This window comes from Neoarius graeffei, chromosome 7, assembly GCF_027579695.1.
Source record: "Neoarius graeffei isolate fNeoGra1 chromosome 7, fNeoGra1.pri, whole genome shotgun sequence".
NCBI classification, from domain to species: Eukaryota; Metazoa; Chordata; class Actinopteri; order Siluriformes; family Ariidae; genus Neoarius; species Neoarius graeffei.
In genome coordinates, this window is record NC_083575.1 from 84106483 (window position 1) to 84128727 (window position 22245).

A 22245-nucleotide genomic window follows, 5' to 3' on the forward strand; every position below is an offset into this window, starting at 1 on the left:
TACTTTATCCACTCACAGATATGTAATATTGGATCATTTTCCTCAATAAATAAATGACCAAGTATAATATTTTTGTCTCATTTGTTTAACTGGGTTCTCTTTATCTACTTTTAGGACTTGTGTGAAAATCTGATGATGTTTTAGGTCATATTTATGCAGAAATATAGAAAATTCTAAAGGATTCACCAACTTTCAAGCACCACTGTACTTGTCGTAGTGGAAATAAATACCATATTTGTGTATAATTTAATTGTACTCACATATAGCAATAACAGAGAAAAAAACCCCAGCCTTTTTACCTCCAGCCTTGTGGAACAGTAAAGTTAACTTATGTATGCATAGAGAAATCACAGTTAAAGTGTAACAAATATGTTTAATTAGTTAATAAAGATAAAATAAGACCTGACTCCAACGAAATATAGGCAAATAAATGCAAAGCAAATCTACAAGGCAGAGGGAAGGAAACTATTCTACAGGAAGCATTTCAACTGAAGTGGTTGTGTTTATGAAGGGGGATTCTATGGTTGGACCACTTGGACAAGTTTGAACATGAAACCGCAATCACATACAGGAAGAATGACTGATACCAACGAACTCTCAAACAGCTGCTTCTACTCACTGATTGGTTCATACAGGCTTTATTTCCTGCATTGTGTATCATTAGCACTTGACTTATTAAGTTCTTGAATATCAGATGTAGTCTAAACCAAAATGAGCCATGTTTTTCATCATGGTTTAAGCCTAGTCTTGGACAAGTTATTTTATTTCAATGTAAAATCCTTTAAGAAAGTGTCCTATACTTTTGTTTCTATCACTGAATACTATCATGCCTTGGGCAGCCTCTCCAAGTCTCTGACCATCAGAAAACTCTCCCTTTTCAACAATGCTGGCTCCAAATGGACGTTCTTTCCAGCTGATGGATTGCCAAAGAGACTAAATGCCAAGCCTGGGGTCCAGTCTAGTCACTAGAGAATTTGCTTCAAGATAAATGATGGCTTGGGTTTCAACTAGAAGACCTCCATCAATAATCTTTCTGACTGGGAAATTAAGTGAAGGCAAATCAAGATGTGAATTTCTCTCCACATACATTTCATTATCAATTTATAATTGTCAAATATAATATTTCTGAAAATGCATTTACATAGCCACACCAAAGTGGTTTTTGTTTGTTTATCTTTTCTTTCAGTTGTATGATAGACTCTCGTCATTGTAGCCACATTACTTGGCCATGTGCTGTGGTTTGCTGACCACCAAACCTCTGAAGTCCTGTCCAGACTTGGCTCCTCTGTCTAATTAGATAATGATTTCTCTTTTCTTTTCCTTCTTTCAGGTATGCATACGGTAGGGGGTTGGGAGTAGGAGAACTGACAGTATAAGAACCTTATGTCCAGAGAGAGAGAGACCACACACAGAGTAAACTGAACCAAACACAGGTAAGCATGTTCACAGCTGCCACTGATGAGCTGAATGGAATCTCAAACAGTGTCCTGACAAACAGAGGTCAAAGTTACTATAAGGTCTCTTTGTTTTCTTTTTCAACACAGGCCACTTCATTGCCTTCCTAAATAGTCAAAGCTGAACATCCAAACAACAGGAATATTTGGTCCGTTCAGAGGAACATCTGTCCTGAGTATACATCTTGGAACTACTTGGAACAATAAGTAATTGCATCTTGAATAAAATTGTCTTTTGAACTTGGTTATTCAGTTGTTTATAATTTATAACTGCATCTCCAGGACTAGTTTTTTTTCCACATGTTGATGTTCTACCCGGCCTATAATCCAGACATTTTCACTTCCTGTTTGTTTGAACAACCTTTGCCCTTACTCTGAACATGAAATACATGTTCAGTATGATTCAGGTCAAAGATTGATAGCCAGTCAAAAACACTTCATATTTTGTTACCAAAAATTCATTTTCATAATTGATTTAAAAGGAGCTTTCAGGTCTTTGTCCTGTTGCAAGGGGAAGTGCTGTCTGCAAGGATATGAGACATGGTTGCTGTCATTGCCAGTCACTATCCCATGCTAGCATCTTTGCTATTGATAAGCTCACCACTATATTATTGCTTCTATATAAAGCCCAATAATAACATATCATGGTTGTATAATTTCGAGAAATGTTGTGTTTGGTATTCTTGGTGCAGTGCTTAGTACTGTTACCTCACAGCAGGAAGGTCCTGAGTTTGAACCTCATGGCCAATATTCCTATGAGAAGGTTGCATGGGTTTCCTCCCACAATCCAAATTTAAATAAATCTGCTCACCATGATTCAAGTCCATCTTAACATATTCTTCTAGTGATGGTCATTTGTGGGGAAGCCATGGCCTAATGGTTAGCGAAGTAGCTTTGAGACCAAAAGGTTGCAGGTTTGATTCCCTGGACCAACAGGAATGGCTGAAGTGCCCTTGAGCAAGGCACTAAATCCCTAACTGCTCCCAAGGCTGCTCTGGGTATGTTGTACATCACTTTGGATAAGAGCGTCTGCTAAATACCATTAATGTAATGTTCATTCATGCATTTTCTATACAGATCAAAGCAATCATCCATTGCAGCTCAAAGCTGACATTGGGCAAGAGGTGGAGTATACCTTGGATAGTTCGTCAATCTATCATGGGGCTAACACAGAGGGACAGACAGCCATTCACACTTATGGACAATCTAGAGTAGCCAGTTGACCTAATCTGCATGTGTTTGGACTGGGGGAAGAAACCAGAGTACCCAGAGGAAACCCATGAGGAGAACATGCAAACTCCACACAGAAAGGTCCCAGTTGACTGGCAAGTTCGAACCCAGAATCTGCTTGCTGTGAGGTGACAGTATTAAGTACTTCAAAGCAATCATCACAGGCAGAACAAACTGTCCAAGGCATAATACACTTTCGGAGAAAGATTTAAACATTTATAAAGTTCTTATAAAACCTATCATTAAAACTGACCACGTGTGTGATTAAGTATAAAATTTTAAACTTCAGAGCATGCAGAAGCTGAGAGCTTAGCTATTAGCTGGAAAGACAAAATGTTCTTACCATTGTCCTCCACTGTGAAGTAGAAAATATCACTTGTGGCATTGGATGTATCAAGTAACACATAGTAGATCTTCATGTCATCAATATCAGCTATCAAAGAGAAATATTTTTTGCAATTAAAGTAAATCTGTTGGCACCAAACTAGTTCACATTCAGCTTTCATAATTTTTGTAGACGTTGTATAATTTGGCTTGTTTCATAAAATGTGTATGACATAACAGTTTACCTTGTGAGAAGGTCTTGATGCTGTCATTGCCCATAGCAGCATTCATGATGAAGCCATGTAGAGGTGCCTCAGACACAGAGTACTTCAAAACTTTATTTGGGCTATCTCTGTCCTCAGCCTTCAGAGCTTTGCTGGTAATTAAAAATCCAAGATGCCCAGTATGAAGAACTCTGAGGGTTGATGCAGCTTTGTTGACAACAAGTTGAGGCATGCCATTGTCCACTGTGTTAATCTGGATGATCATCATCTGAGGCTTACGTGTCTCATAGACTGTATCCGGGAAAACATAAAAGTCTGTGTGAGTTCCATCAGTAACAGTGAAGGAGAAGCTGTCCTCGTTGGTTTCAGTGCCATCATGCTTATAACTAATTAGGTTCTCATTTAGGTCTTGCTTGGTGAAGGTTGTAATGACCTGAGTCCCATTGTACAGTAGTTGACCATGCACTGGCACCTGAGTAATCACAAAACGCAATAGATGGTCTGGAGTGTCACGGTCTTCCACTGTCAACTCAAAAGGTGTGATGAGTTTTGTTTCACCCTCTTCCACCACCAGTTTATTAATAGTCAGGACTGGCTTCTTGTTGTCCACGTCAGTGATGGACACCCGGAAAGTGCGGAATACTGGATTGTAACCATCAGTAACCTCAAACTCAAAGCTATCCATCTTCACTTCATCATCAGAGGTGTGTATGTAGTAGATTTTGTTACCAGCCAGTTGCAGTTGGGTGAAGGTGGATATTGGTACACCAGGATGGTCAGTGCTCTCTAGGTGACCCCTGCTAGGAGCACGTGTGATGGTAAAACTAAGGTATTCATCAGGACTATTAATGTCTGTTGTACTGAGGAGGTCCGTGGTGAGGGTTACTTTGCCTCCTTCTTTGAGGGTCACCCCTTTGTTGATGACATCAGGGAAGACCATATCAATACTGCCAATGTTGATATAAAAGTAGCGGTCAATAAGAGGGTTGATACCATCAGTGACATCAAACTTTAGAAGATCACGAATGCCCTCTTGACCAGTATGGACATATTGAATGAGCTGTTTATCAATTTCATCTTGTGTGAAATTCATTCCAATGCTGATGTTGCCAATAACATATCCATGCTTAGTAATTCTCTGAAGGTAGCCTTGGCCAGGGCCATAACGCACAATGTAAGTAAGCTCTTTGTCTTCAGAGTCCAGATCTGTGGCTTTGAGGACTCTGTTGCTAATCACTTTAGTTTCTCCAATTTCAACCTCCAGTCCATCATTAATAGTCATTCTTGGGGTCTCATCATCAACAGGAATAACCATAATCAGAACCTTCTCTTCAACAGTGTGTTTCCCATCAGTGAGTCTAATTTCAAAACTGTCTTCTTTGGTTTCAGAGTCATCATGTTCATAAACAATATTAGATGCCTCTTTGATCTGTTCCAAGGAGAATTTCACTACAGGAGTACTCCCAGTGCTCAACTGTTGGACAATGTTGCCATGTTTGGGATTCTTGATGATTTCAAATTCTAATTCATCACCTGGAATATCAGCATCTGCAGCATTCAAAATTGGAGTGTCTATGACTAAGCTCATGCCTTCCATGACTACAAACTCACGGATAAATATTTCTGGCTTCTCATCATTGGCAGGGATGATGACAATAGGGAAAAAGTGCCTGTCTGAAAAATTAATGCCATCGGAGCAGTGGAAAGTAAACCTGTCTTCCACTGGCTCTACACCTTTATGAATGCTCTGGACATAGTAGATATGGCTGAGACTAACATCTTTGATGTTAAAGGCAGTGATAGCAGTGCCTGCCCTTGACTTTTCTGACCCAGGGGCTGGAGAAATGTTTTCCACGTAGCCAGATGTTGACTGGACTATAATAGTGCAGAGGATATCCTCATTATCCGTGTCAATATCTTCAGCTCCAATGTGCTCTAGTGTAATAACATTCTTTTCTCCCTCCACTACCACAAACTGAGACCCGACACTAACAACAGGGGCAATACTGTCAACAGGAAGGATGGTGACATGAACACGAACTCCTTGAACTTTGTTACCACCTACCACCCACTCATCTGACAGGTCCGAGATAGTGAGGTTGAAAGAGTCATGCTCCTTAATGGGTCCAATCTCGCCACTTGTGTGGACGTAGACAACCACACCATTGATAATGTCTTGCTGAGTAAATCGCTCAGCTGGAGCACCATTCACCATGATCTCTCCTAGTCTTGGAGGCTCCTCCACTATAAAAGTCAGCATTAGATCATCGGTGTCCTCATCCTGGCCCTGGATGACATGACTGGTGATCTCTGTAGCTCCATTCTCAAGAACATCAATTGAAGCACCTAAAAGACCTGCTGGCAGCATAATAGTTGGACTCTCATCATCAACTGGCTTGATATTAATTTTAATAACTATGGGCACTTCATGAAAGCCATCACTGACATCAATTTTGATAACATCACTGAGAGATTCGTCACCACCATGGATATAGGCCAGCCGGCCACTTTCAATATCTTCTAACATGAATGTTTCTCCATTAGACATATCAATTCCTAAATATTGTAGCTGCCCATATCTGGGAATTTGGATCAGTTTAAAGATAATATTATCATCCTCTGTGTCCTGATCAGATGCATTCAGTTCTTTATTTGTTATTATGTAGCTACTTCTCTCCAGCACAGTAAAACCAGTATTGGTGATTACAGGAGGCTTATTGTCAACCGGCTGCAAGAATATTGTGAACAAGCCATCTGCTGAGTTACCAGCAGTGTCCTCAACAGTAAAGGTGAACTGAACCACTTTGGGAGTGATACCCAGTTCCTGGTCCGGGGGTTTGTATGCTACTTTATGGTGATTTATCTGAGCTTGAGTAAACTCTGTAATGGCAGTGTCAGGACTGTCAGTAAGTACGATGGCTCCAAGAGGCACAGGATTGTTTTCATCTGTATCTATTGGGGGCTTAATGATGGTATACTTGAGATCCCGGTCATCACAGTCCAGGTCTGTATAGCGTAGATACTTCTTTCTCAAAAATGTCAACTCATATTCTTTAACTGTCATGTGCAGGGTAGTGTCTGGGTAAAGTGATGGTGGTATATCATCTACTGGATGGATTTTAATGGTGAATGTGTGTTCTCCTGATTGGTTTGGTGGGTCATTATCATCCTGAACTCTGAACACAAACAGGTCAGTGACAGTGGTGGTGCTGTGTGGACCTTTGTGGTGGTAAAACAGTTTCCCATCAAGAATATCCTGCTGGGACCATTCTGTCACCACCTGTTCAAACATTTCATCTGTCTCACTAAATTTCCAAGTAGAAGCATCTGCAGGGGGCTCCACTTGTCTAAGAAGCAGTTCACCAATAGCTGAATAAGGTTCCTCCAGTATAAATTTAATCGTTGAATCCTCTGAGTCTATGTCAGTAGCACTCAAAATAAATGGTGAAATTTGCATCATTTCATTCTTGAACAGCACAATACCAGTGTTAGCATTAATGATGGGAGGCTCATCATCAGTAGGGGCAATTGTAATGGGAAACAGAAACTCCACTTCATTTTTTCCATCTGTCATTCTAAATATGATGTTGTCACTGTAAGTATCACTTCCATCATGTTGGTATATTACAGTGCCGGAATCTAGATCAGCTGGTGTAAAGAATTTTTGACGAGATCCTAATACTGTCAGCTCACCATGTCTCAAGCCATCAATTACAGTAATCTTCACATCTTCAAGGTTATCCTCATCACTGATTTCAAGATTCTGAAAACTAGAAAGAGGCCTTGACTGACCCTCAAATAGCAACTGGCCTGTGTTCTTGGTCACCACTGGGGCTAAAGTGTTCATTGGTTTCACAACAATCATAAATGCGAAAGTATCAGACACAGCCCCATCAGTATCAACTATTTCAAATTCAATCTGAAAAATCCTCTCTACTTCTGAATCTTCAGTAGGTGGCTTATAGGCAATTTTCAGATCTTTTACATCTCTTTGATAAAAAGAAGTGATTGGCAAATTGTGGTTATCTGTGCTGATAATATATCCTTGCTCATGGCCCAGGGGAGACGTTATGTTAAAGATTAAATCATCAGGAACTGATTCCACATCCTCAGCTGCCAGCATATCAGATGTTATGGCAGTCATTACAAACTGATCAACCTCCATCATCATCATAGCTATAAAGCTGGCTTTTGGAGGTGTGTTTTCAATGCCTTCTTTTATTCGGACCATGATCTGGAAGTGCTCTTGTTGAATAGTATTACCATCATTATCTTGTACTTCCACAATCATTGGTATATAATCTCTGTTAGGAGATTTAGTGGTGGCAGTATGCTGGTATCTTATACCTTTTTTGACAAACTCATCACAGTCAACCATCTGTCCATTAATAGAGTTGTCTGAAAGAGTGCCATACCTGGGAAGGCCACCTGTTCCAATGAGTGTGGCCACCTTGCACTTTGTGACACCATCCTCAAAAGCAAACTCCAGGCCCTTTTTATCAATGGGGTTGCTTTGACCATTAAGCTTTTCCACAACAAGAGGCATGTTACGGGTTAAGATCTCCAGCTGCTGGAAGACAACCTCTACCTCTAGCATGAACGGGATGACCACTGTGTCTGTGTGGGAGTCATACCTTAGCTGTAACTTCACCTGGTCCTTGCTTGGACTACGTGAGCCAAAATGAGTATATTTCACTTCCTTAGCTCCAAATTGACATGGGAATTTCTTTGGAGTCAGCATTCCGGGTCTCTGTGCCAGTGGGTCATTGTCTAGTACTGTGATGTGGCAACGATCTCCTGGTTTCACTTCAGTGACAAGGTCATTGATAGGATCCAAATAAACAGAGCGTCCAAAAGGAACTCTAATCCCATTGTTGGCCACCAAGATGTTTTCAGCATTAGGTCCAGATCGGTGCCTGTAATGGAAAGCCGAACCAAATGGATCTGCTTGCACTCTGCAGAAGCAAAGACCTAATGAAAATAATACAAGGAGGGACTTCAGAAGTGTCTGGGTTCCACAAAGTCTTGTCCTTTGCAGACAACCAGCCATGTTCAGAGCTAGTTGCACTGCAGTCTTGAAAGTTACTTGCCAAAATAGACCTGTTTCAATCTCTAGCAAGAGCTTTCCAAGAAAATGTTCTCCGTTGAATCACGTCAAACTTGGACTGTGCTCTCCCAGTGGTGTCCCTCTTCTCTCTGTCTCACTCTCCCTCTGCTCTTACTCATTCATTCACACAGCACAAGTGAACTCCTCCTGCTGAAGCAATGCAGGTAATACTTAAGCAGAAACACAGTGACAGCGCAAGACTCCACCCTCAGAGCAGCCTCTCCCATGACTAAGTTAAGGCAGCAACTTCAACAGCCCCCCTCGGTATGGCATTCACCCCCACCTACCCACTGCCCTTCTCTAGAGACAGGGATTTAAAGGACTTTCATGAACTTTGAAGCAGCAACTATTAAAAACAGTCTGTGATGCACATAGAAAAATACTTCATTCATGTTATAGTGTTTTATATTTGTAAGCAAAGGAAACAACAACAACAACAACAACAGTATCATTTGGAACCATAGCAACACATTGTGCAGAACATTCTGTAATGACACCAGAGCTTCCTGCTCTTCCCAAGTAACAACTAAAGAGTCATAAAAAAAGAATTAATCATCATCATCATCATCATCATCATCAAATTTGCCATTTGATTAATAGTCAATGTTGTTGTTGCATTCTCTAATGTTAATGTAATATATTTTTAGTTTATACCAGATCACTGCTAAATGCTCAAATCTAACCGAATCTAATTTGTTAGAAGGTGTTGATTAATTTTCTATAACAGCATCTCTGACAATAGTTCCAGCTATATCAGCAAAGCTGATATTAATGCATTCATTCTAATATGGTATTTCTTCTATCGTAACAACGTACGACACATAAAACAGAATAAATGGTTGATGTCATGAAGTTTTCTGTGAGGAGATGCTTATTTAACTTTTATAAAAGGCTCTAGTGTTGGCTCTTTGTAATAATCAGAGGTAGAGGTAGAGAGTTTTTGCTTTGTGGTTTATCAGTAACAATACAATCTACATTTGTTTGTCTTATTAACCGAGAGAGAGAGAGGGAGAGAGAGAGAGAGAGAAAGAGCATCCCACAACCTTATTGTTGATTATACCTAACACACATACCCTGCTGATTACTGATTATGTATTTGTAATAATTGCATGACTCCACATTATTGCTGTCTTAGTAATTAATGTCGTATTTCAATTTATGACATTAATCATTTTATTCAGTTTGTGCATGTTGACAGATTTAAACGGCCTAGGTCTTTCATCTGCTGCATAACTAACATGCTTCGAAAGCTGAATACATGGCATAAGGCATGCAACTAAACCATTAATATACATTCACTGTTGTTTTATGCAGTTATCTAATCAGCCAATCCCTTAACAGCAGCACAATGCATCAAATCATGCAGATATAAATCAGGAGGTTCAGTTCATGTTCACTACAACCATCAATATGGGAAGAATTGTGATCTCAAACTAAATGTGACTTTCTTTCACCGTGGCATGGGTGTTGGTTTGAGCCAGATGGACTGGTTTGAGTATTTCAGAAACTGCCGATCTCCTGGGGTTTTCACACACAAGTCTTTAGAGTTTACACAGACAGAATGTTGTGAAAAACAAAAAAACAGTGAGTTGAGTGAGCGACAATTCTGTGGGTGGAAACAAACGCCTTGTTGATAAGAGAACTCAGAGGAAAATGGACAGATTGGTTTGATCTTTTTTTGCCAGGAAGGATATAGTAATTTATAGCAACTCTTTACAACCATGGTGAGCAGAAAAGCATCTCAGCATGCAACAGCAGAAGACCACATTAGGTTCCACTCCTGCAGCCAAGAACAAGAATCTTAGAATCAAGAACAAGTTCCTATTAAAGTGGCCGGTGAGTGTAGTTTATAGTTCTTTTTGCACTAAACCTGACCCTGTCCTAAAACAGTGATAGTGTCTTCTCTTGAGTTGAATCCAATGTGTGAGGACATGCTGGTTTAGAACCATTTACCATTTGCTATATTTTCATTAGCCACAGATCAGTAGTATACAAGTCCTGCTGACAGGTCCTTTTCCTTTCTCTTGGAGTGCTAAACTGAGATGGGAATTAAGAAAGCTAGGCAGATTTTTTTTTTCATATGTCTGTGTCATGAAAGGTCACCAAGTAGGGACATGTCAGTCTCACAGCTCTTTCAAATATGCCCAACTGGTGGTACCTGATGGCACAGGTGGACAAGAGGGACCAAGGGGAATACAGTGGAATTATGGCATATAAATGAGAAACAAATTAAAGGGAAGAATAAACCTGAGAGGAATATCTTTGCTTTGCGGTTATAGTTTGTTGCCACTTGTTTCTTGTGTCAGAGAGAAGCATCACTGCAAATCAATACAAAGATCTCCTGACTGATCACATTTATCAAATGATGAAACATTTCTATCTGGATGGGCGTGGTCTCATCTAGGAAGATTATGCCCCATCCACAGGACACAAGGACTCACTGAATAATTTCATGAGGATGTAAATTTTGTACTATGGCCTTCACAGTCACAGGATCTCAACCCAATGGAACACCTGTGGGAGATTTTGGAAGAGTGTGTATCATCATCACTTCCATCATCAAAACACCAATTGAGGGACTATCTTTTGGAAGAACAGTGCTCATTGCTCCAATAGAGTTCCAGCAGAGGGGAACTGTCAGGGCCTTCTAGGCCTTCAGAGAAGGCCCAAACATATCAGCATTCAAATGTTATATTTATTTTTTTTCATTCATTCGTAATTCTGTTATAATTATTCTCTTCTAATTCTAATTTGGCCTCATTTACTATCAAATTTGCTTCAGAAATGAAAGGGTTCCTGTCCTGAAAACATTAAAATCAAGTTATCCAATGAGATTTTTTGTTTGTTGTCTCTAGGCTGAGAAGTTTAGAGCTGGCTCACTCACTGGTTAGGACTTCATTGCCGGGACAGAAGGCCATGGCAGTGTATGTTTATGTAGGAAGTGACAGATGAATTAACCAATCAGATTTTGATTTATAGTGGGCAGGACCAAAAATTTATCACCCTCAGCCTTCTCAAAGACCAATGCAAGCTTAACCGTGAGTCGGCGCCATCAGCGCAGCAGCGAAGTCACCTTCCAGCTGGTGTAACATTCATCAGTAGTGTTAACAAATGCTAATAATCAGTCAAGCCACTGCTATCGAGAGCAAGTAGCACAGGCTAACAACCAGGAAACTAAGATTTCTGTCTTCAGACTCTTCTTCCATACTGGCACGCTCACCACAGTATTTTTCACTCATACTTAAGTATTCATTTCCCTGTGTAATTTGCTTAGTTACTTTTAAAATCAACATCGACAATGACAAACAGTGGAAATCAGTTTTGGCTGAGCTCAAGTCTCAGCTCTAATAGTAACAGTTCACCACTGAGTTCTAGAGACTTGTAGAAAATATCTAAAGGTGCATTGAAACTATTCTGGTGGCTCATAGTGGCCCAAGACCTTACCAACACAGAAGTCATATTTAACTTTTTATTTATCTGAAAAAGGTAAAGTTTATTTTTCCTTTAAGTACAAATATCTGCACATAAATCTGTTTTTATTAATTTTATGTTCTATATGCACTGTATGTATTTTCATATAATTAAGCATGCATCGCTGAATGATATTTTGAATCAGGTAACACATTATTTATCAACCATATGGTACGGTATCAGCACATGTTTGACCAAGTTCAGGAATCAGGGTAACTCGAACAAACCTGTTACCCTCTTTAACAAAATACTTTTCGTATAATTTTATTCCAAGAAAGTCCAAATATATCTTTTGCGGTTGCTGTCACTGGGGATGAGATTTAAATATGTGCAGTGCCTAAAAATGGAAATCCTGTATTGCTGTCAGGACAGAAAAGACTTTATCCCATAACGTGACACATGATCTAGAACACCAATACAAGCCCCCAGCATCCAGAGCAAAGAAGGACAACTGTTCATCCATTAGTGCTGAAAATATGAAAATTTCAAAAGATAGCATGCAAAAAAAACCCCAAAAACATTCTCCTTCCATCATATTGATCTGAGGTGACCCAGTGTGAACTAAGTGTGATTAAAATTGGGCTAGATATTTCAGATTACACACTGCCACACTGTCCATGGAAACCTGATGGCCACATCAAGATAAAAATACACTCTTTCCATTTATGGAGCAGTGTTTCAAACAGATATGGCAAACGAAGCCAGGCTCAATGTATATGATTAAAACATGCAGAATATTTTTATTTCAGTCTTTATTTTCATTATTTTCATTAAGTTATTCCCATAATTTCACACATTTTATACTCATGATTAAAAAAAACAATACAGATTATTCAAACTTATATTTGAGTATGTTAATTATAATAATTTATATAATTAAAGCAATTGATGATTGATTGATTGATCTGGACTTTTTGTAATTTTGTAATAAAATATGGAATTTTGTGTGTGTGTGTGTGTGTGTGTGTGTGTGTGTGTGTATATATATATATATGTACTGTATATACTGTGTGTATATATATATATATATATATATATATATATATATATATATATATATATATATATATATATATATATATATATTCATTATTCACAAGAGATCAAATGCAGTTACCAAAAATAGCTTAAATTATTTCATTATTTCAATTCCATATCTAAATCATTCAGTTGCTCTGTTGGTGCCATGTTAATTTTCTACATCTTTAATTACCAAATGAAAATGTGGACACAGTCATTTTTAATATGAAACACCTTGCGGACCCTTAATACTATGAAACCTATGACTGTTCATTATGCAGATATTGATTATAAACACAACGGAACAATGTGGAGCATGAAACATTATCATATGATGCCTTTAGTGAAGGAGGCAGAAATAAAGGGTACTCCGTTTATTCTAGTGCATGGTTGGGACTACTCTGTTCTGTTCTTAGCAACGCTTGTGAAAGCCCCCCTGTTAGCATAGTCAGAATACCCAGAATGCTTTAGGAGTTCAGTGCATCTATTTTGCTACTTTGCTAAAATAACCTTTGGTATACTCTTTACTTATGACCGGTCAAGCTCCTAATGTGGGCACACAGGCCAACTGCTAATCTCCCGAACTGTAGAAAGAGGACCATCGAGCTTTGTATTTAATATTCAACAGTCTCTTTAGGGTGCTTTCACAATTGGATTTTTTTTTTCCAGAAACATGCTAGCTCGAGGGACTTTTGTGCTAATTTATTGAAAAAAAAAAAACACAACCTTGTAATCATAACAATTCTCGTCACTCTGAGTTTCACTGAACTAACTAACTGTTATATATATTTAACAGTTATTCTATGAAATCGAGTCATACAAGAGCTGATAGCGATAAGCCATGAATGGCAAGATTGAGTGGAATAATTATTTTATTCTATCCACATTCACTGGATTTTAAGAAACAGAGCATTTTTATTTTTATATTTTGCAAATTCAATAAATCAAAACTTTATGCAAAACGTCAGACAAAATCATTTCCATTTAGAATGTAAACAAACCGGCGAAATAACAGTAGTGATTTGTGAACAATGCTATAATAATAATTCTTGAAAAAAACAAAAAAATGATACGTTCTTAACATCAAATACTTTCATTCCATATTTTGTTGGTTTTTTTGTATTTTTTGAGGTTTTGTTTTCAGGGAGAGTTTTTATTTTGTCCTCGGTTGGTTCAGCAACACACTCCGCCATTTTGTTTTCCTCTACTCACGGTATATAAGTTGATAGCCTAGTAGTAGAGTAGCCAATCAGAGTGCACAATTGTTCATATCCAGTGAATGTGGATGGAATAATAATTATTATCAGTAATAAATCTGAAATAAAGTTTGCTTTAACACTGATGTTGAGGAGGTTGTTTGCCTTCACTGTAGCTTTCAATCAAAATCAGCACAGTGGTTGTGAATCAGCGGGAGAGTCTACATGAAGAGACAAACATTGTACTTAACATGACGTCAGGCAGATGAAGAATAATCCGTCAATGGCTGTGGTCAATAAGCGTCATCATTAAGTTACTGCCCATTTTTGTTGAGTGGCGCCACAAGTATGTATTTTTTTGCTCAGTAGAAACTCCAATGAAGAAACACGACTACACTACTGAATGACTCTGGAATAGCGAACACCCAGGAACTGCGAACTGTTATAATGGAAAGAGATCAATGAAAAAGTTGCGTTTTGTTAGTGGGACGTCCTGGCGGATGACATAGAGAGATAGATAGGAGATAGACTCAATCAAGAGAATTAAGAAAATTTGAGGGTCATATGTGACGTGATGTCACATTGTATACCACTGAATGTCCCAAAAATAGACAAGTTGATATTTTGTGTGTGTATATATATATATATATATATATATATATATATATATATATATATATATATATATATATATATAATGTGTGTGTATGTATGTACGTGTGTATATATATATATATATATATATATATATATATATATATATATATATATATATATATATATATATTGTGTGTGTGTGTGTATACATATATGTATATGTATATTAGCAATTAAATATTGTAGATTTAATGTGTCATAAAATGCTTTATATTTGCTCAGTAACAAGGTTTGTTTTTTCATGTTTGCCTTGATTAACCTCGTAAGGCTGAGAGTGCTGGGAGGTGTGGCTTGGTTAGACAGACATAGCCAAAATTAATCAAACATAGTTCCACAATTATCAGGTCAATATATATAATCTTGGTCTATATGGATATGTGAGCCCTTAGGAAAATATATTTCCAGTGTCCGTAGCATTTTGACTGTTACTACACCTATGTAAACTGTAATAAACAAAATGAGAAATTTACATTTTTTTAAATCTTCACCTAAATTTTATTCTAGATTAGACAGTGAAAGGAGGGAACCTTATGACCAAAAGATCTATTGCCCTAAACACTATTCCATTGAATGACATCATGATAGTAATGGTCCCATGCACAAAGATGCCACTTTTTTCATTCAGCAACTCCTCAACTACAACTGGACAAAAAAAAAAAAACAGAAATACCACAGTGTACATAGATACTACAAACATTTTAGGAAGTATAGAACTTACCAAAACAACTTTTTTTTTTAAATGTTTTACCAGAAATCAATTATAGTAGCATTCTATTGGACTCGGTACCAAGTACATAGTGTCAAGTAAGAAGTCAAGTTTATTTGTATATCACTTTTAACAATAAACATTGTTGCAAAGCAGCTTTGCAGAATTTGAACGACTTAAAATATGAGCTAATTTTATCCCTAATCTATCCCCAATGAGCAAGCCTGTGGTGACGGTGGCAAGGAAAAACTCCCTCAGACGACATGAGGAAGAAATCTTGAGAGGAACCAGACTCAAAAGGGAACCCATCCTCATTTGGGCAACAGACAACATGACTATAACATTAGCAGTCCTAACATAAAGTCAGCTTTGTTGATGCTATAAACCCCCCACCGACGGAAACCCGAGCGCAAAACCATTCACGACAACCGCTGTCCCAAAGTCAGCAAGTCAACTGCAGTCCCCAGCCAGAAAAGCACCACTGCAAGAGTCCAGAGCATCCTCCAGGCACGACCCCCAACTGTCCACATGGGGCCGTCTTCCACAGGAGCGATGCGATGAGACTCCAACCAGACACAGGGCACAAGGATGGATCAGGCAGGTCCAAGGAGCAGAAGAGGTCAGCATCTCAATCCCAGGACTGACATGTAACTCAGAGGGACAGATTTGGGGGGGGGGGGGGGGGGGGGGGGAGAGAAAACACAGGTTGTTAGGTATGCCAATGTTACTTGAATAAGTAGGAACAGTATACATATTGCACTGAGTACAAGCAGGGACTCTGGCAACTAACTATGACAGCATAACTAAAAGGGGAGAGCCAGAAGGTAACACAGGCATGAGGGAACCCCGGGACATAAAGCCATAAAGCGGCAGCCACTACACCGTCAACAAACTCGAGTGAGCAAGCGAGTGGGGACTGACAGCATCCATACATCCCAGTTTACCAAAACACGCTATGTCTGAGGACCCTCCAGATCTACACCTTTACCTCATAAACACCATTAACACAAGGCTTGACTAAACAGATATGTTTTCAGCCTAGACTTAAACACTGAGACTGTGTCTGATTCCCAAACACTACTTGGAAGGCTGTTCCATAACTGTGGGGCTTTGTAAGAAAAGGCTCTGCCCCCTGATGTAGCCTTCACTATACAAGGTACCAGCAGATAGCCTGCACCTTTTGATCTAAGTAGGCGTGGCGGGTCATAGAGGACCAGAAGTTCACTCAGGTACTGTGGTGCGAGACCATTCAGTGCTTTAAAGGTCAATAGTTGTATTTTATAATCAATACGAAATCTGATTGGGAGCTAATGCAGTGTGGATAAGACAGGGGTGATGTGGTCATATTTTCTAGTTCTAGTAAGGACTCTTGCTGCTGCATTTTGAACTAACTGGAGCTTGTTTATGTTATGCATAGGGTTTAAGAAATAAAAAAAAAAAGAAGTGCTTGGATGGCACTGGGTGCTTTTGTGAAAAGGTGATTTTTGTTTCAACTTCTATTCCACTGTGATTTAAAAAAAAAAAGTAAACAGTAGTGCTTTTTAAAATCATCCACATTCCACCCGCCTTGCAGGCACTTCCTATAGGATTACATGTCAAGTGTGAAAGCTACAGGAAATGCTATAAAAAAATAACATAATATGTTACCAGTATATTGCAAAATACAAATAGGATATGGTACATACAATATACCAAATTGTTATACATACAAGACACTTTTTCAATGGAATAAAAACATGTGTTCTATTCCCTTATATTGGGTTTCATTCATTTGGTTCGATAGCATGCAATATTGTTAGCATATCACTTATCCTATGTGTATTATGTCACTCTACCCAATGGAGAATGAGTGTGCAATATTGTTACAATATTGCACATTGTCAAAACAACATGACGTCACACGTCGGAGACGTAAAACTTCCACGCTAGTGAGGGACTGTGACAATTTGTAAAGAAACAGGGCTGACAGGTTTGCTTTGTTAAAAACAGAAGATGTTGAGAGAATTTTGGCTGTCAGGTCACTTCATTGTGTGTAGTTGTCGATGTTGATTTTAAAAGTAACTAAGTAAATTAAACATGGAAAATAATAATAATAATAATATTCGGCTTGCCTGCACTAGCATTAGCCTTTGCTAACACTACACTGGATGGAAGGTAACTGGACTGCCGTGCTAACAGCACCAAGTTGCGGGTAAGCTAGTGTTAGCCTTCTCTAAAGCGCCTGCTCAATGCTACACTGGATAGAAGGTAACTGGACTACCATGCTAACAGCACTGAGTCGTGGGTAAGCTAGCATTTGCCTTTGGTAATGCTACTACTCAATGTTACACTGGCTAGAAGGTAACTAGACTGCCGTGCTAACAGCACCAAGTCGCAAGTAAGCTAGCATTGGCCTTCAAGAATGCTGATATGAAGAGAGTGTGTATTTATAATAATAATAATAATAATAATAATAATAATAATAATAATAATAATTGCTGGCTTTTTTCATGGTATATCAGGTATATTCTATTCAGCTACTCATCTTCGACTTGTTCAATATCATGCTAGCTGAATGGAATATAGCTGATATGCCACTCAATGCCAGCCAACATTATTTAATTATTTCTGCCTAAACTAACACCTCAGAAAATATGTTGATGACATAGTTTCTGCACAAAATGTACTGCATTTTCAAGATGAATTGGAGCCTTTGTGTTTGTATTTGAATTTTTTAAAAAAAATAAATTTAAACCCTTGCCCTTTTCCAAGACCACCATCAGCCAAGGTGAATTGAATTGCTGAGGTTTAAGTCCCTCATCAAGAGTATGATGAACTTAACAAACCAAAAATAGTCTGAAGGTGAAAGCTTGAGTTGATGTTGAAACACAGCATTGTCTTTTGGTTGAGAGTTTACCTAAATTGTATTTAAGAAATTAAGAACCATATTCTTGATTTGAAAGTTATTTTCTCTTCAGTCATCTCAGCATAGCTATAAAGTCCATACAGTTGTGTTGAAGTATGGCTGTAGTGCCTCCAGCTGCAGAGATCAGAACCTTACACAATGATAAAAAGAAAACCACTACCTCCACTGAACCCAGGTCCCTGTGGTTATCACACAGGTATGCTAATATGCACATTGTTCTGTCAATGCAGTAATGGTGGATGGTGATATTGTCAGATATGGTCAAATGAACATGCATGTCAAGCTTGTTGAAAGGTAAATGTCTGCCATTCAACACCTGCCACTTCAAGGAACATTAAAAAAATCCTCTAAAGGTATAATGTTGGCCATATAGAGTACTCCTTGGGCTAAATGAAAATGGTATTGGAAAGTAACAGTGCTCTTGATAGTGAGCTTTAATCTTTATGTTCTGGGTCAAAGCATAAAAATCATGGTTAAGGGTGGTGGCATGGTGGTGCAGTGGTTAGCTTTCCAGTGAGAAGGTTCCGGGTTCGAATCTCACGGCTGAGGGGGGCCTTTCTATGTGGAGTTTGCATGTTCTACCTGTGTCTGCATGGGTTTCCTCCGGGTGCTTTGGTTTCCCCTAAAGACATGCGGTTAGGTAACTGGTTGCCCATGTGAATGGGAAGCCATGGCCTAATGGTTAGAGAAGCAGCTTTGGGACCCAAAGGTCACTAGCTTGATTCCCTGGACCAGCAGGAATGGCTGAAGTGTACTAAACCCCCAATTGCTCTGGGTACATTGTACATCGCCTTGGGTAAGAATGTCTGCTAAATACCATTAATGTAATGGTTGGGTGGGAACTGCTTGATGTCCACCCTGGGTAGCTCTCCTGAGCTAGCAAACAAATCTGCAATAAATAGTCAACTATGGCTGACATATGAGAAGAAGATGTTTAAGGGTTGTGTTTATTGCCAAAATCTGGGTTGTTTCTGAAATGGATTAGTAAGGAAAATTAGGGGACATGCTTTCCATTAATGGTAAATAAACATCTCGTAACAGAAAACCTCACCAAATCAGCCATGCTGTGTGATATGAACCAAAAAGGTAATGCAGTAACTCATGTTTCTCCTCTGACCTGCCATTCGGAAAAATGAATGTTGCAGATATTTTAAGATAAATGTTACAACTGTATTTCGATAAATTCTAAACCCAGGGCTAGCGGGACATAATGTTGCTAGGTAACAAGCATAACATGAGGGTTAAATTGCCTTGACCAACCTTTGCTTGGAATATTATTCACATAGCATCTGAATTTTTGGTAGCGCTAGCGTCATATTGGTCACGGTATTTTCCCAGGTCATGGTCTGCCAAAGGCCTGAATATTTTGTTGCCATGGCACACTCAATACCTGACTCTGATTACTCTTAAATATTTTTGTATAAATAGTCTTAGAATGGTTATAGGCAGGCATGAACCATGCTCTGAATGTCAGTCCGAGGCAAGACTTTACTGCCCCACGCCCTGAAAGCCCCAGCAACGTCACTAACACCTCAGTTAACACTAACACTACACCTCTCTCTGCCTCAGAATAACTTTCCCCCAGTAAGGAGGGCAACACTTTCTCTTTGCTTTCGCACATTGCAGCATCCGAACCATTCACCACTGTAAATATACACACTGTATAAATAAAGGATCCTGGGATGCTTTACCCATTTGGATCAAGAGGTTGGAGAGCCAGGAAAATTCTGCTTGTGCCAGCCTGTTGGCACTGATCTCTCAGTGCTGCGGTCTTCTAGGCATTCCTCTGCTAGCTCCACCCCTCCTTTTTCACTACTAATTCAGAGTCAGTAGTCCATGGTTGGTCAAGCACATTGCAGTGTTCTGCAGGTGTTATCATCACCAGATTTAATAAAGAACCAGTTTGGAACCAGAGCTTTAATATAACCACTTTGTAGAATTGAATTCTGCTCTAAAAAGCTTTTGCATTGATCATAGCGCTATTTTGTGATTGATCAAAAGGTGGTGATTACATTTTTATAGCAGAAATTCTAACCCTAGTTCTGGCTATAAATCAAATCACAGGTCGATTTAATTTCGCATTTCTAATATGCTGTCGTTTATATAGTAAACACTAATTCACACATCTTTGTATGTTGGATGCAGAAGGGAACCATCAGGACCTTCTAGGTGTTCAGAGAAGGCCCAAACATATCAGCATTTCAAATATTATCTTTGATTTCTTTCATTCTTTAATTGCTTTCATTCATTCATAATTTCATTATAATTATTCTCTTCTAATTCTAATTTGGTCTCATTTTCTATCAAATTTGCTTCAGAAATGAAGGGTTACTGTCCTGAAAACATTAAAATTGAGTTATCCAGTGAGATTTTTTTGTTTGTTGTCTCTAGGCTGAGAAGAGTTGAGAGCTGGCTCACTCATTGATTAGGACTTCACTGCCGGGACAGAAGGCCATGGCAGTGTATGTTTATGTAGGAAGTGACAGATGAATTAACCAATCAGATTTGATTTATAGTGGGAGGGACCAAAAATTTATTGCCTGAAGCCTTCTCGAAGGCCAACACGAGCTTAAACGCACATCAGCGCCATCAGTGCAGCAGTGAAGTCACCTTCCAGCCAGTGTAGCGTTCATTAGTAGTGTTAGCGAATACTAATAAAGCAATCAAGTCAGTGCTATCGAGAGCAAGTAGCACAGGCTAATGACTGAGAAACTAAGATTTCTGTCTCCAGACTCTTCTTCCACACTGCATGTTCGCCACAGTATTTTTCATTCAGACTTAAGTATTCGTTTCCCTGTGTAATTTACTGAGTTAGTTTTAAAATCAACATTGACAACTACACACAACAGAGCAACCTGGCAGCCTGCCGCTAATCCCTTGCAAAATCCTTTGTCCTGCTCCTTTTTTGATGTATCTGGGTAAGTTTTGGCTGAGCTCAAGTCCCAGGTCTAATAGTAACAGTCAAAGTCAAAGTCAAGTTTATTGCATCCATGTCAGTGGAAATTACATTGCATATGCCCACCGTCATGCCCACATAATAAAATAAAACTAGCCTCTGTTGAGGGTATACACATGCATCTGCACCTATAGTTACAGGCACTGATATAATACAAATAACATTAAATTAGGTATATACAATATAATAAGTTGGGGCGGCACGGTGGTGTAGTGGTTAGCGCTGTCGCCTCACAGCAAGAAGGTCCTGGGTTTGAGCCCCGGGGCCGGCGAGGGCCTTTCTGTGTGGAGTTTGCATGTTCTCCCCGTGTCCGTGTGGGTTTCCTCCGGGTGCTCCGGTTTCCCCCACAGTCCAAAGACATGCAGGTTAGGTTAACTGGTGACTCTAAATTGACCGTAGGTGTAAATGTGAGTGTGAATGGTTGTCTGTGTCTATGTGTCAGCCCTGTGATGACCTGGCGACTTGTCCAGGGTATACCCCGCCTTTCGCCCGTAGTCAGCTGGGATAGGCTCCAGCTTGCCTGCGACCCTGTAGAAGGATAAAGCGGCTAGAGATAATGAGATGAGATGAGAGATATAATAAGTTAACATTAAACACACAGACATACAGCTAAAAGAATTCTACAAAGGTGCGTTTAAAGTGCTCATTATGCCACCTAACCGCTTGTGGTATAAAGGAGAGAGCATACCGCTTAGTTCGTGTCACAGGTGGTCTTAGCCGGCCACTGCGCTCCATAACTTTGTTACCCAAACAAGTATGGAGAGGATGACCAGAGTCCTGCATAATCTTAATGGTAATTTTTTCCAGGCGGTCATAGTATACTCTCATCTCATCTCATCATCTCTAGCCGCTTTATCCTTCTACAGGGTCGCAGGCAAGCTGGAGCCTATCCCAGCTGACTAAGGGCGAAAGGCGGGGTACACCCTGGACAAGTCGCCAGGTCATCACAGGGCTGACACATAGACACAGACAACCATTCACACTCACATTCACAC

General features: G+C 39.3%; 1 protein-coding gene across 3 annotated transcripts in view; it reads right to left on the bottom strand.

The window, feature by feature from the left end:
- Positions 1 to 8426, bottom strand: part of frem3 (Fras1 related extracellular matrix 3) — a 97224-nt gene extending 88798 nt beyond the window's left edge. For all 3 annotated transcript variants that reach the window (XM_060924877.1, XM_060924878.1, XM_060924879.1), the window contains exons 1-2: positions 3254 to 8426; positions 3028 to 3117 (exon numbers count right to left, since the gene is read on the bottom strand). In XM_060924877.1, the coding sequence (XP_060780860.1) occupies positions 3028 to 3117; positions 3254 to 8282 (5119 nt within the window). In that variant the 5' untranslated portion in view covers positions 8283 to 8426. The remainder of the gene's footprint in view (positions 1 to 3027; positions 3118 to 3253) is intronic.
- Between the last annotated feature and the right edge of the window lie 13819 nt (positions 8427 to 22245).